The sequence below is a fragment of the Ammodytes marinus genome, assembly GCF_949987685.1.
Source record: "Ammodytes marinus genome assembly, chromosome: 11".
In the NCBI taxonomy this organism is placed as follows: Eukaryota; Metazoa; Chordata; class Actinopteri; order Uranoscopiformes; family Ammodytidae; genus Ammodytes; species Ammodytes marinus.
This window is the reverse complement of record NC_137215.1, coordinates 12192302-12206849: the sequence shown is the minus strand read 5'-3', so window position 1 is coordinate 12206849 and position 14548 is coordinate 12192302. Positions and strand designations below refer to the sequence as shown.

General features: G+C 39.3%; 1 protein-coding gene across 3 annotated transcripts; it reads right to left on the bottom strand.

The window, feature by feature from the left end:
- Nucleotides 1-617: 617 nt before the first annotated feature.
- Nucleotides 618-12909, bottom strand: cfap36 (cilia and flagella associated protein 36). Of its 3 annotated transcripts, XM_080036971.1 has the most exons (12): nt 12586-12909; nt 12077-12141; nt 11853-11954; nt 9752-9866; nt 9452-9539; nt 6031-6190; nt 5630-5722; nt 5035-5134; nt 4474-4649; nt 3431-3586; nt 2604-2708; nt 618-1859 (listed from the first exon to the last, which is right to left on the bottom strand). In XM_080036971.1, exons 1-12 carry the CDS (start codon nt 12689-12691, stop codon nt 1776-1778), a joined length of 1350 nt encoding a protein of 449 aa, XP_079893097.1. In that variant the 5' UTR covers nt 12692-12909; the 3' UTR covers nt 618-1775. The 3 variants fall into 3 exon arrangements, with proteins under 3 accessions (XP_079893097.1, XP_079893099.1, XP_079893098.1); XM_080036973.1 differs by lacking the exon at nt 2604-2708; XM_080036972.1 differs by lacking the exon at nt 5630-5722.
- Between the last annotated feature and the right edge of the window lie 1639 nt (nt 12910-14548).

The following is a 14548-nucleotide window of genomic DNA, read 5'->3' as shown; positions in this document are numbered from 1 at the left end:
GAGCATTTCTGACAACACACAGCCGACAACGGTGATGAAACATCTCTCGTGTCGTCTTCTCTCCTGGTCTCACCACAAGCACTATGAGAGGGGAATGGAAATTAGCTAAGAATGCCACATCAGTCTTCAACTTCCGAGTTAAACCACAAGCAGCTGAGTAAGAGCAAAAGTCAAAATCTTTTTTTTGTTTATTTGCTTTACCGCAGTACATGAACAGCGAATTGTCTTTCCGCCTGTCTGTTAGCGTCACACAACAATGAATGTTTTTGCTCTCCCTTGATGAATTTGTACCAAGTGCATTTACTACCACTATCCATTCTTAACATTTGTATGAATTTATTTGATAAGTTTTGAAATTAAATGTGACCCTGACATTGAACTCGTGCATCTATCTAGCTTTGTTATAATCGACTGATTTGGCAATTGGAGCTAGAAAATTCCCACTTGATTCTGAGCTATTACTTTGACCCAGATAAATATATTTGATAAACTTTTGAATATTCAGCAACTTAACTGATTTCTATTTTTGCAGCTTCAGGATAATGCAATTTCTTAAAATTGTCAGTTTTTCTTGCTCCAAGAAATAATTTTGCATCTAAAAAAATAACAGTATATTTTAATGTTCATGTACCTGTAAAATGACTCAAGCCTAGTATTCTGTACACAAATGTTTCAAATACAAATGAGAAAATATAGTAAATCACATTTGGAGCTACAAAACACCAACTGACTGAAGCCTTACAGTTTTACACACAGTCTCGAAACCAGGTCGTTTCTATAAAATGTGATTTATTAAACAGCATACATATACAATACTGCACTCCTTGTAAAAAGCGACACTCTTCTCTTGGCCCCTTTTGTTTCTGAGTTCTGACAAAGACGAGCTGCTACAGCGTTATCAGCTATATCAACAACCAGCTGACTTGTGCCTCTGAGGAATTTTGACAAAAACAAGACTGTACACTTTAGTTAGCTATTGCTCACCTCAACAGAGGCCTCTTCCAATCAACTTTTGCTGATACTCCAGGCCAGCTGTGCCTAACGTGGAGTCTGTTAGACCATTTATGACATGTTTGACCTTCTGAAAGCCCCTTTAATCACTCATTCAGTAAATAATTTAACATACAGTGAGTAAACTACTTATGAATCATGATTTTGCACGGTAACTGACCATCATTAGCATTTATCCATCCTTCGAAAGTGAAGCACTGCATTGTTAGATTTTAAGCAAGTAGTGTACATGCTGTGAACACATTTTCATCAATCCAATGTGGGATGTTTTTTAAGGGCTCAACATAGTCAATACATTTTGCACTCCAAAATGTTTTGAAGGTAAATGCAATGCACCCATTGGCAAAGTGCGCAGTTTCAAGTGTTGTGAAGCAAGAAATCCCCTAAAGCCATTGAGTTCTAGTAGCATCGGCAGCATATTGCCTGACTGGTCCGTGTACCTGGCACATATTTTCCAAACTTGCTCAAACTAATCTTAGAATACTTGAATGCTCTCATGCAAGTGGAGACTGCAACATACTAGTACATCCAATATATAAAATGGAGATGTGCCTTTTTCCCCAGTAAAGAGAAATTAGAAGAACTCCGACAAGGAAGGAAGACCTCATACTTTTTGTGATTCTTTGGAGAAACCCTCATCTGTGTTAGGTCAAGTGGATTATCTGGCAGAAGGAGGCCATGTAAAGGAAGCCACGTGTTTGATTAACAGAGTAAACGGGTAAGATATGAATGAGAATATTGCAGTTGGAGGGGTTGGTTATAAGTTATTTCTTGATCACTTCCTCTTTCAGCTTGTCCGCCAGATGTTTTCTCTTCTGTAGCTTCTTCCTCTCCTCGACGGATATCTCCTGCGTAAAGGGACCAAAACAGGCAGTAGGGTAAACAACCAAACGGAAAAGATAATAATCACCACCAGTGACTTTAAACAAAATGAGGAGGAGCGAAAAAAGCAGTGGGAAATGCTACTGAAAGACAACCAAGCACATGTGGGTACATGAACTAGCTAGGAAACCAAAGCAGCTGGTATTGGGTAAATGGCTATGCTATGCCTTTTTGATGGTTTTCAAAATGTTATCATATTGTACAATATTTATAAAGGTTTATACGTCTATACAGGAGATGTTGATAAGTTAAAGCTATAGTGCGTAACCATTTCATATAAATGAATGTTGGGTTACATTGAAGCCATCGCAAAATAAATTAACACATGTAATAATCCATCTGCAATCACCAGAGGTTTACCGCATGTAGATGCACAGGGTTGTCAGAATTCCTCATGGGGGCAACAGAAGTTACGCACTACAGCTTTAAAATGCTAGCATTCAATTGAAAACCTAAAGCATTAAATCAGCTTTTCAGTAGGTGTGATTGTATTTCACAGTGTAAACAAGACCTTATTCTCTTCACGGCTTTAATAAGCGTCACAAACAGTTCAGACTGCGATCTATTCCATTTCTGAGTTTGAAGGGCGTTCGGTTAGTTTGTGTGAGGACGACAGAGACGGAGGGGACTACAGAGCCAGACCTTCACAACACACCAGACATGAATGAATTACATGTGTTCACATCAGGCACAAGCCATCGATGGATCACCTTCTGTTTGGAGGAGTTAGCAGAGTGTTGTGCTGGAGGAGGAGGAAGAGTAGTAGGAGGAGGAGGGGTACAGGCCCCGTTCCTCTGGGACTGCCCCACTGCCTCCTGAAAGGTCAGCCCAGGGCAGAGGCAGGCAGGCAGGCAGGGGGAATGAAGAACAAGAACCACATAAATAATAAGTCAGAAGGACGATACAAAAAAAAAAGGATGGAAAAATTTGGTTTAAAGAAAATCCGGTAAAATCAATGATGTAGCCTTGGAATTAACCCAAATGAACCATGTCCTTAATGAAAAGGATGGGTATTGAATCTAAATGATTAGGTACTGGCAAACCTTTTTAATTAAAAACACAGCTCAAAACCTGTTTAAAAAAAATTAGTCAGTATACTGCGATTTATAACTTTAGAAGTGGAGTAAGTGATTCTGGTGGCGTTGGTTGTCAAAAAAACTTTGTCAAAATCAATGAATATCTCCTCCCGATCGGCTATCTGTAAGTTCTGTGTGAGCGCTAAAAAAAAAATATATACAGTGTTGATACACATCCTATGCTCTGTTAACGGGCTTGTTTCTAGCTACGGTGGACCTCTTTGTTCACATACCAGTTTACAGAGCTGCCTTGGCGAAAAATTATTTTGGCAACAAGCGACCTTTAATGGGCTTGTATGAGGAAATTTGAATAGTTGATTACATTTTACATCAAGTAAGATGCAATCACGCCGCCATACATTTTTTTTTCCCATATAAACTGATATTCTTCTTCGTGTGTCTTCCAACAGTCAACAAAGCTTGAGTGAAGTGAGGTATAAGAAAGTGCGACATCTATTTACCGGGGGCGTGCTGCTGGTGGTGGTGGGTGTGTCCTCTACTGTGGTGGTCTGTTTGGGTTTCTGCTGCTCTTTCTTCATTGCGTGCAGCTTGTCTCGCTGCTGGCGGAGATATGCTGCCCTCTGCTGGAGCTGCTCCTGCTGAGACGCCGACAGCTCCTGGGAGGACATTAGAGGTGGAGTACAAGTTCAACTAAAACCATGCACAAGAGGACAATTGTGCCCTATTTTAAAATGCAACAACAAATGTGTGTTTTTAAATGTATTCTTCTATGCAAAGGAATAAGTTTAAACATTCTAGTGCCGTGCAATTATTCTGTTTGCTTAATAAGACTTTTGAGTGGTACAGAGTGCGCTGTTATACATTGAGGTGATCTATGCTGAGCACAGACAACACAGCTGTTTAAAAACCACGAGATGAATGTACCATCCAGATAAGCTATCTTTATTTTCTACAGTTCATCTCTGATGTGCAGGTGAGAACACTAAAAGAATAATAATAATTAAACAGACACACAAAATTTTACATTTTGTCATAGGTGAATTTAACATCCTGCTGTTAAGACAAAACAGAACATTTTTGTCTCACAACTGCACTAAATTAAATATGTTGAGTAGGAGGAACAACCGACTGCGTTTATTCTTGTGTATAATGTTATGAAAGAATGATAGAAAGAAAGGAAGGAAGGAAGGAAGGAAGGAAGGAAGGAAGGAAGGAAGGAAGGAAGGAAGGAAGGAAGAAAGAAAGAAAGAAAGAAAGAAAGAAAGAAAGAAAGAAAGAAAGAAAGAAAGAAAGAAAGAAAGAAAGAAAGAAAGAAAGAAAGAAAGAAAGAAAGAAAGAAAGAAAGAAAGAAAGAAAGAAAGAAAGAAAGAAAAGCAAAAAGAGGGCTAGACACACAATTTAGTTTGCTCAACCCCTTTCTCGAATGACAAACACCTTACCGTCCGGGACAGCCTGATTTAACATGTGAATGACACCAAGCGGAATAAATCCCATGAAGCATAATGTATCTCACAGACTGTATGTAGCAGTCACACAGACTCACAGTATATGGCTTAGAGAAGCCGGCCTCCCTGTGTGCCTCCTCTAGCCACGACTCGCCTGCAGTCTGGCTCTGCTCCTTGGTATTAGGACTGGGACTGGCGGAGTAGGATTCACCAGACTTTACTGGAGCTCTCACCGCTGGAAGGACTTTGGACTCCACACCGTTACTGCCACAACCTGCACACACATATTCAAGTTTGGTAACTTGCAACTTTCTCAGATTGGCTGTGTGTTTAAAAAAAAGTATAATACTACAAAAAAATATAGTATTCATTCATGGTAAAATATTATTAGTCAAATATAAGCAGCACAGCTAGCGCGCCGTATTTATTAGAAAAACAACAACCACTAAATACATTAAAAGCATCACTTAATTCATGTACATGTACCCTACATTTTCCGTCAGAGGTTAATAAGATTTTGAAAAGCATAATTTGGATTAATTGTGCTTTTTACCCAAGATTAAAATAAATGTGTGGTGGGGTGGTACAACTAGACAAAAAGAAGAAGGCTTTACAGTTGGTGGTGCAGAGTTTAAAGTTCTTCTATGTAACATTATTACCTGATGTGGCTTTAGGCGTAGAGCTTCTCTTAGCTGCACCTTTCTCATCTCCACCTCCTCGGGCAGTCGTCTTGCTCTCTTCTTTGGGTTTGCCATTGACCTTGAGGGACGGACCCACAGGCATGAAAAACATTAGCCATATTTTTCAACTGACCTGATTCTCTTTCCCTCCTTTTACAGGTACCTGACCAGGCAGGCACTTCACACATTGGTAAAAAAAAAATTATATTGAAAATTCTATTGACACCAAATGAGTGACCTAAGCCTTTAAGCTACTTCACGAACAAACCACTACGCAGGAATTGACACTGGAAAGTTTCTACCTGCCCTCAGGATGCACTGATACTTAGGTTTTAAATATCACGCCAATGCTACACAACATTTTGTTATCTTTAATTTAGGTCTGCCATGCCAAAAATCTAACTATAAGGAACTTGGATTTTCTAACCAATACACCCATATTCAATTATAAAAGTTCCTTCCCCTTCCACTGTTAGCCATTACAGATAAAGTTGAAATGGTATCAATGCATCCTTAGACCGGGCAATAAACTGTGTCACCAATTAAATTGTTACTACACGGATGGTTCAGTTACCAGATTCAACGGAATGGCAGTGTTTCCGTTCACAAACGGGGTGTGGTGACCATTACTGTGCTTGTTGGTGTCACCATTCTCATCAGCTTTGGCCTTAGCATGGAATAGATAGCACAATGCAGACAGTGTCACGTTATAAAAGAAGGGATGGGGCTTTAAGAAGAAAAGGAATGTTTGGTATAACATTAAAGGCTATAGTGCTTAACTTTTGAATATAAATGAAGCAATGATGGCCATTCAAGCCATCGCCAGACGAGCTGACTTTATTAAGCTAAGTCAGTTAAGTTTATTAAGCCATTTCTTGTTGCTTGGGCTCACTCAAAAAGCCTCACAGCCCTCACATGAGGTTCCACAGTTTGGCTGGTCCACAGGTGTTATTCATACAGCTCAGGATGCCTTACCTTGGCAGTGTGGCTTTGTTGACTGGGAGCAGAGGTTCTATTCTGGGCGTCCCCGCTTTCTGTCATTGGCTTATCAGAGCAGCTGCTGGAGGTGGAACCAACCTCTCCCTCTAACAGCAGCCTCCTAGACATTTCCTCATCATACTCCTCTTTTGACTTTCTGAACACAGAACAGAAGGAGAGGAAAAGAACGCAGCTAGTTAAACTTTTTCTACGAAAACATTAAAGTTTGATCCCTGGCCAATTAATGTTAACCAAACCTTTAAAGGTGTAGTAGTCAGCGATTCTAGAGAATGCTTGTTGACAAAAATTACTTTTTTCAGTGAATATATCCTCATTAAAAAAAATTCAGTGTCACACAGTCTAGGCTCTGTAAACCGGCATGTTGTTAGCTACAGTGGGCCCCCTTTGTTTACCCGTTTTAAGAGCCTCAGCCTAGGCTGTGTATTTTTTTTCCAGCAAACACACAGTAGAGACAGGTAATGGATCATGAGGAGGCACTCACTGATTTTGACAAAAAGGGATTTTGTGTATTGGTATTTATTTTGCAAAGCCTGAAATGTTTGAACTGGTGCTGCTAAGAGCCCATTTGGACTATGTTGGAGTATGTTTAGAAGCCCAGGTGTGATAAGAGCCAAGTTAATCTACAGCTAAGCCGGTTCTATTGTCTGTTTAACCTTTGGCTCACGGCACAAACGGACCAAAATAAAATCAACAAGAGTCTTGAATAACAAAGCAATGTAAGGGATTTCCATGTGGATAACCATGCTTAGCTCATAGGGGATCATCTGGGCATCACAGACAGCTCTTTTAATTTGATTTATTTAACAAGTTAAATAGCCTTAGAGGAGAATTCTGCAAAGCATTTACCTGTGGGTTTACAGATAGAGACAGATCATGTCAAAGAGTCTTTTCATGGACGTGTAATTTAAATAGTGTCATGATGATAATGTATCGATAAGATAGATTTTAAATGATTTGTTTGTCTGATGTGTATTGACTGATGATTGTTTGATTGTCTGCCAAGAAATTAATATTTGTAACAAAACTATAGAAATTGCATTTTGATTATATTCATTTCAGCTGTAACTGTGTCTTATCAGAAAGTCCTGTATATTGATAGCCCAGCAATACATTTGTACTGTCAATCAAGTCTAGATAACTGTCTTATTCAATGGAGTTTATAGAAACCGCAGTTTGTTTAAGATGATATGTTTAACACAAGGAAGTCAATCTTTCTTATTTGGAGATTTAACAAAACTAAAAATAGTCTTTCAGTGCATTAGGCTATCACACAAACAAAAAGTCCCCAAAATGCCTTATTCTGCTTTTTTTTTTTTTTAGTTTTTTGTTGTTAGTGTAGTGTGTGTATGCATCTTTACTTTATTGTAAAGAAAAACAAAAAACAAAACTGCTGGGGTTAAGTGGTCTTTTCCGGGTGAATACAAAGGGGATATAAATACAAAAGGTTATCAGTTGCTTGTTTAGTGTCAATCCATCTAACCCAAATTAGCTGTAACCTAAGGAGCTTAGCTGCGGTCACATTAGACTTGGTGTGCTCTACTTGGCAAGGCTGTCACAAGCAAAATCCCATTAGAGAGGAGCAATAGACATGGGGCCTCATTTATAAAACTTTGCGTTGGGTTCACGTGGAAAGCTGCCGTATGAAAAAAAGTATTCGGATTTATAAAACAGTGCGCACTCACGTCCTACGCCTGTTTCCCTTTATAAATCACAATCAGCTCCAAATGTGGCGCAGTCTTTGCGGGCTTCATGTAATGCCCATATTGCATATTAACCCATAAATAGTCATTGAAACGCCCCAAATTAATATCATTTACTGAGTGCATGAAGGTGGTAGTGTCAATCGCCGACTGAAAGGGGAATGGAAAGATAGCCTCCACATGGTGTGGATCACTGCGGTCACGCCAAAGTACCCGTTGGAGAAGTGGCGACCAGGGAAAATGTAGTTTGGTGGCACAGTGTGAGCGTAAAGGCATCTGAGTGCAGCGTGTGCCGATCTCTGTGAACGCTGTGGCCAAAATAAAAAGAAGCGATCCGTGCATAAGTGCATATCCTCACACAGAAGTGTTTGTGCCACGAGCGGGGAACACTGAGACCCCCCCAAGAGAAACTGATTTGGGGAATTCCTCCTGGGGCCGTGACGGCGGCGGAGGGTTAATAATAAACTTCACAGCCCCTTTCAAAACACATAGATAAAACGGACTAAAAGCCATGAAAAATTAGTAGGCTACAATATGTGATGTACAGTAGGCTTGATTAATGTATGAAACTGTGCACTCCTGTCTGCCTGACTGAGGCATTGAGAACAGCGTCAGTGGAAAATTAATATGCCACCTCAATATAATCAGAATGAATTCAATAACATGCAGATATGTTATTCTTTAATAACTTCAGAGCATATTCGAACCTAGATGTTTTTTTTTTCATTTGCACTCATACATCTCCGTTTGTAGGCTATTTAAGATCCTTATTCGTTTTTTTTGTTGGTATCACTCCATGGAAAAATCTGTGGAGGCATTTGTTTAATAGTTGTAAAAAATAGCTTAATCCGTTTTGCAAAGGAACTTCCAATATATGGTAGACCTAAAACAGGCTTAATAGGCCTATCTGGATTCATTTTACACAAACACATTTGTTCTCGCACTTCATTCATGTGCCGACGGAGTCGCCTTTTCTCCTTTCTCCACTTTCTGTGCGTACGCATGGGTCAGAGTTTGCGTGGAGGACTGCACATCTTCCCTTCAAGTTTGTTTTTTTATAAATCCCAATGTTTGCTTAGAAAGTGGCGTGCGCCATCTTCTGTGCGTACGCCATGTTTATAAATAAGGCCCCAGGTCATAGGCAGGCACATGCATGGATATATAAAGTAGATGTGGAAATATCGGGACAATATAATGAGCAAAAATTCTGTACTCTGTTTTATTAAGAAATATGTTTCCTTGTCAAAAGGTAATGTAACTGATATTTTAGCCTTATGAAAAAAATAAATTCAATTAAGTATGGCAGGTTGTTGCATACTAATACCTAATTGCCTATTATGATAACAAACTAGGCCAGCACTGTATGTAAACATTGTCAATGACTGCAATTGTTCACAGCTGATTTTTTAGCTTTTTTAGGAGTCAAGCCATTCAGTCAAGTTTTCTGCTAACTGGTTATTCCTACCAAAAACAACTCATCACAACTCCAACATAATGGGATCATAATATTCTACATTGTACTTTCATGCACTTTCAACTTCACTGGAAATAATTCAAGACCTGTCAAAAATTCTGTCAGGATATTTAAGTGATTCATATCCTTGTTTCAACTGAATATTTAAAGAAACACCAAATGAGAGGAATAGACGACTTTGAGCATAAGAGAGAAGGAGAGAAAGCGATAACTAGAGACTTACCTGAGAACCTCATTCAGGATTTTCAGCTCTTGCTCCTGCAACTCTGTCATCACGTCCACACCGTCGGTCAGACACTCTGGGAGGGCCCCTACACACACACACACACACACACACACACACACACACACACACACACACACACACACACACACACACACACACACACACACACACACACACACACACACACACACACACACACACACACACACACACACACACACACACACACACATCAGTGGTGTTTTCCCATTTGGGTGCATGTACAGCATGTACAAGTTGTGCATTAATCCAGCCTACCATTCCTTTGTTTTATGACCCTGAGGGCCTGAAGCTGCAGCTCCATGTTCTTCTGGACCATCATCGAGCGAAACATCTGGAAGTCATCTGTGGCCACAACTGGCTGGAACACCGACTGGACGACAAAAAAACACAATAACATATAAGACCGTGAAGAGTCACTGTTCCCACAAGATAATGATGAATGAAACGCATGATGACTAGGCAGATTTACATAGCTACACTTCTGTCTGGACAGGCTCACCGAGGTCTACACAATATTGACACTCAAAAAAAAACTTGAAATCAACTGGCAATGAATTTAAAAGTGACATACCACCATGATCTTGGTTGAGTTCTCCATTATGGAACGTTTTGGTTTGAAGTGTAGCAACAGTGCTAAGACCACCCTTTGTCTTTGATTTTTTTTTAAAACTGGTCTCTGGCTACATGAAATTTGCTAATCCAAAAGAATAAATACACATTAAAAATAAATATATTTCTATAAATGTATCCTACCCTGTTAACCACCTGTAGATGAAGACAGGGTGTACAGTGCTTCATTCATGGTGGGAACTCATGTCCCATACAGAAATTAAGATGTTTGTAAACAGAGTGATAATTAGGTCTAATATTTTACATTAGCTTCCTGCAAGTAGACCTGTAGGTTTAACACCCCTCCCAATGTAGGCTAATGCTAAGCAAATCTTTCTGACCGACCTTTAATATGAGGTCAGCGCTCTTGGTATAATTCAACAGGGTCATCGGCTTCTCAGTCTCCCTGCCTAGCTTCTTCATTCATCCAGGATACAAAAGTGAAGCAAGCAATCTCTAATATAGTTGAACCCAAAAAAAATAAAAAATAAAACTCTTTATGAGACCGTTTTCACCAGTAACCTAAAACAGAAGACACAATCTGCAACTTCTGCTACACTAAATCTTGGTTTGAAGAGATTTTGGCTAGCTTTGCAGACGTGAATTATTTGTCTGAGTGGTAATTAATGAGATCCAATTCCAAATCTCTTGAGGATGCAGTGAAATCCAGATCTCCATCTCTGCCAAACTGGCAAAGACACAATTACAACTAATGATCAGCGCCAAGGAAAATCCAGACTGATGCAACTAATAATAATATTAGTAAAAATTCTTATTGAACCTTATAACGCTTGAAGTCAATGTCTCAAACCCCCTGGGCAGCTACTACTTGGAATACTAATAGACACAACACACACACATTCAAAACACAGCTTTTATCCATATGAGCTTATAAAAAACAAGTTTACTTTCCAACTTTTCTGCTACCTATAGAGAGCCTCATCAGGTAATATAGTTTATAAGCTCTGCCTGCCACCATCTGTTTATCTGTTTTCCAAATGTTTAAGTGAATTAGCAACTAACCATTAATCAAAGAACTGAATAGCAGAGATTTTTCTCAGGGGTTGCAGTGGTTGGCATATATTTAAGATTGGTTTAATGCCGTCCGTAAAGCTATCAGGAGACTGAAGAAGAGGCACGTCCTTCATGATTTTTCTGAAGAAAGAAATCATGGGAGCACCAGAGAGCTCCTTTTATTGTTTTGTCAACTTCACCAAATCAGCTGTAGATTGTGCTGTAAAGTCTACTGAACAAACATATTCACAAGAGCCTTTCACAAAAGTGTCAACAACGTCATTTGTCAGGAGTGTCTATTGTCACATTTTAGGTAAAGTTAAGAAAACATTAGATATGCCTGATGTACGTTGTGTGCAAAGGATGAATAATCTCCTGCGCAAATCTTTTTTTCTTGGAGCTGACCTTTGTTTACAGTTGCATAACTTCGTTGGTAGATGCATAATACGCTTAAAGTTATATACATTCAGGAATCAGGACAGTGTTTGGGTAACACAGATGTTAATATAATTGGAGTTTCCGATTATGTCAAATTTGATAGATTCCCATGTTGCCAATTCACCAGGAAAACACAAATATGCCTGGAAGGAGGAGACAGTAAGAGGCCATGCTATGTTTGGCTCCAGGGAAAAAGCAGTAGAACTTGGATTACATAAGTAAATCCCATCCTGGATTCGCCATTCTGGTTATCTGGCAGGCTGACAGCAGTGTGCGAGCCAGGAGATTGACCTACCTGCAGTGTTTTGGACTTGGCAAAAGGAGAGCTGCATGCATCCAGAAACTGCTGCTCATTGATGCCAACCTCCTGCATGTAATTATCTAACAGCTTCTCCACCTATAAAAGCAAAGCAGCTTACATCAGTCCCGTTTGATTAGTCAGCAAAAATAATATCACTCAGCAATATTGAGAACGCAATATATGTATATAACTATGAAGATTGACACATCATTACTCACCAAATTCTTATACTGCAGATGGATTTCGGTGTATGCCAACTTATTTTCATCTTCGTCATCAAAAACTAAAAAAACGAAAGGTAATAATAGCCTACATTTTACTGTTGATAATTCAGCATGCCAATAATAACATTTCATATAATACACTTACCCATTCACATATATGAGCCTAATTAAAAATATTGTTTTAGTTGCGTTTACAGCACACACAAAGTAAATATTCTGCTTAGTGTTTAGCTAGCCGAAGTTAGCTTTATTGTGCTATGACTTGCTACCATTATCGTCACCTCTTTTCTCTGTGACTTAGTGTCGAGGCTCAAGGACGTGTATTCAGCAAAGTGCTGAGTAAGTAGGCGGTGAAAATATATCAATGACAGATAAAAAATAAAGTTAGGTCAACAAAAACATCGCAGTCACAAGTTAGCGTTAGCCTCAACACTGCGCTAACGCTGCACAGCTCCAGAAAAGGCTGTACCGTGTAACATGGCGGATAACCTGTTTTATTTTACCTGTGCATTTGTTTTCCATAAAGTCCGTGACAGGAATGACCCATTCGGGACTTCCCAGGTAGCCCACGATGCTCTCTACGACCCATTCCCTGTCATCCTCAGCCATATTGGCCGCTGCTGGGTAACGGTGGCGTCAACAGCACCAGCAACGATGGTCCTCAGGTCGGCGTGTCCAGCTCCACTACACCGACTCAAAACGATGGTAAGAGACATCTGGTTTACTGTGCTTCATAAACTAGTCCCCCATAGCGCGTCGCAGTGGCTGTATATTTCCTCTTCTTCGCGGGACGGGACGGTCTCCGACAAGAAAAGCGCACTCATGCATTTACAGTCCAGACTGATGACGCCTAATCGGTTGCTAAGGTAACCGTTGCGTCAGTGGTGCGCTGCAGCTCGAGCCCGGGGAATCTGCTGCTGCCGCTGCTGTTGCTGTCTCTCAGCTAACACCCGCCTTTCCCATCAGCAATAAGCCTATACAATCATGTTTATCAAAACTTTCAAAGCTTGCAAACATTAATGCAACACTACACTGGTATTGTAGGCTACTTCAACATGTAGCCTAGAGCCTACAGCAGTAAAATGTTGCATTATCTGCTGGCAGTCTATCTGTGGAAAGTGCGATTTTCTGTGCAGTCTCCTTTTGGGACAGCAGCATCAGAGAAACAAAAAAAAAGTGATAAAGAAAGCAGGCTAAAGAAAGGTCTGTTTTGGAGCTCCTTGAGTTGGTTGTGGAGAGAGGGATGTTGCACTATCTATCTATCTATCTATCTATCTATCTATCTATCTATCTATCTATCTATCTATCTATCTATCTATCTATCTATCTATCTATCTATCTATCTATCTATCTATCTATCTATCTATCTATCTATCTATCTATCTATCTATCTATCTATCTATCTATCTATCTATCTATCTATCTATCTCCTATTTAATCTATAGGCTACTACCAGTGTTGGAAGAAGTAGGCTAGGCTATTAGGCTATTCAAATAGGCCTATCTTTTATAATATAAAAGCAACAACAATATACAGGATGTTCCTGTATCATCTGTCAATCTACCCCTTTTATATGATCTAGTAGGCTATTAGCCTATAGCCTAATTAGTGATGCATTAATGTGTCATTAATATGGGTTTAATGTTGCAGCTGGTAGTCTGCTGATTAATTTTCTACTTTATCGTTTGATTGCTTTTGCATGGAATATGACTGAAACAATTATCAAAATAGTTGCCAATTAATTTATCTGTGACTATAGTTAATTAATCGACTTACCTGTAGTATACTGTATTGTTGAATTTAAAACATTTTTAGTATGAACTTATAAAGTGTCTAGGAACTGAAGCTTTTAAATTAATTTACTCGTGTAAAAAAGTACAAGAACCAAAAGTTTGACCCATCTCCTCTTTGGGGGTCCTCTTACATTCACATCCTCGGCATGTTTAAAGGAGGCAGTATGTTACCAGGGTGAGTATTTTGGAAATAATTCTGTCTGCAATCAGCCGATATGTTCCTGCAGCAACTTAAATATTCTTTTGAAAGCCACAGCGCAGTGATTCACTAACAATTAACACTTGAGGTAAGCCAACTTGCTTTAATTAAGTGGTGTTGTGTTAAGGGAACAAAGGACACTTAAAAAAAAGAAACAAACACACACACACACACACACACACACACACACACAAATGCAGACAAAAACAGGTAAGAGTACATCTTTTTTATTAAGAGTAAAAACTTGGTGATTAGACAATTAGTGTGCATTTACAAGGGGATATAATAAATATACATTCCTTCTGTTTGTTTTAAAGGTATATAAGATTTATTTTAGATAGATTATTATCATTATCTCTAGAAAGGCTTGCATGTTCATAAAGGCAAGGCATGCAAGCAGAAGTCATGCCATAAAGATTCAACAGAGTAAAGGTAGGCGACATTAAGAAGCTTTTACAGCGAGCAGTCAAAGCG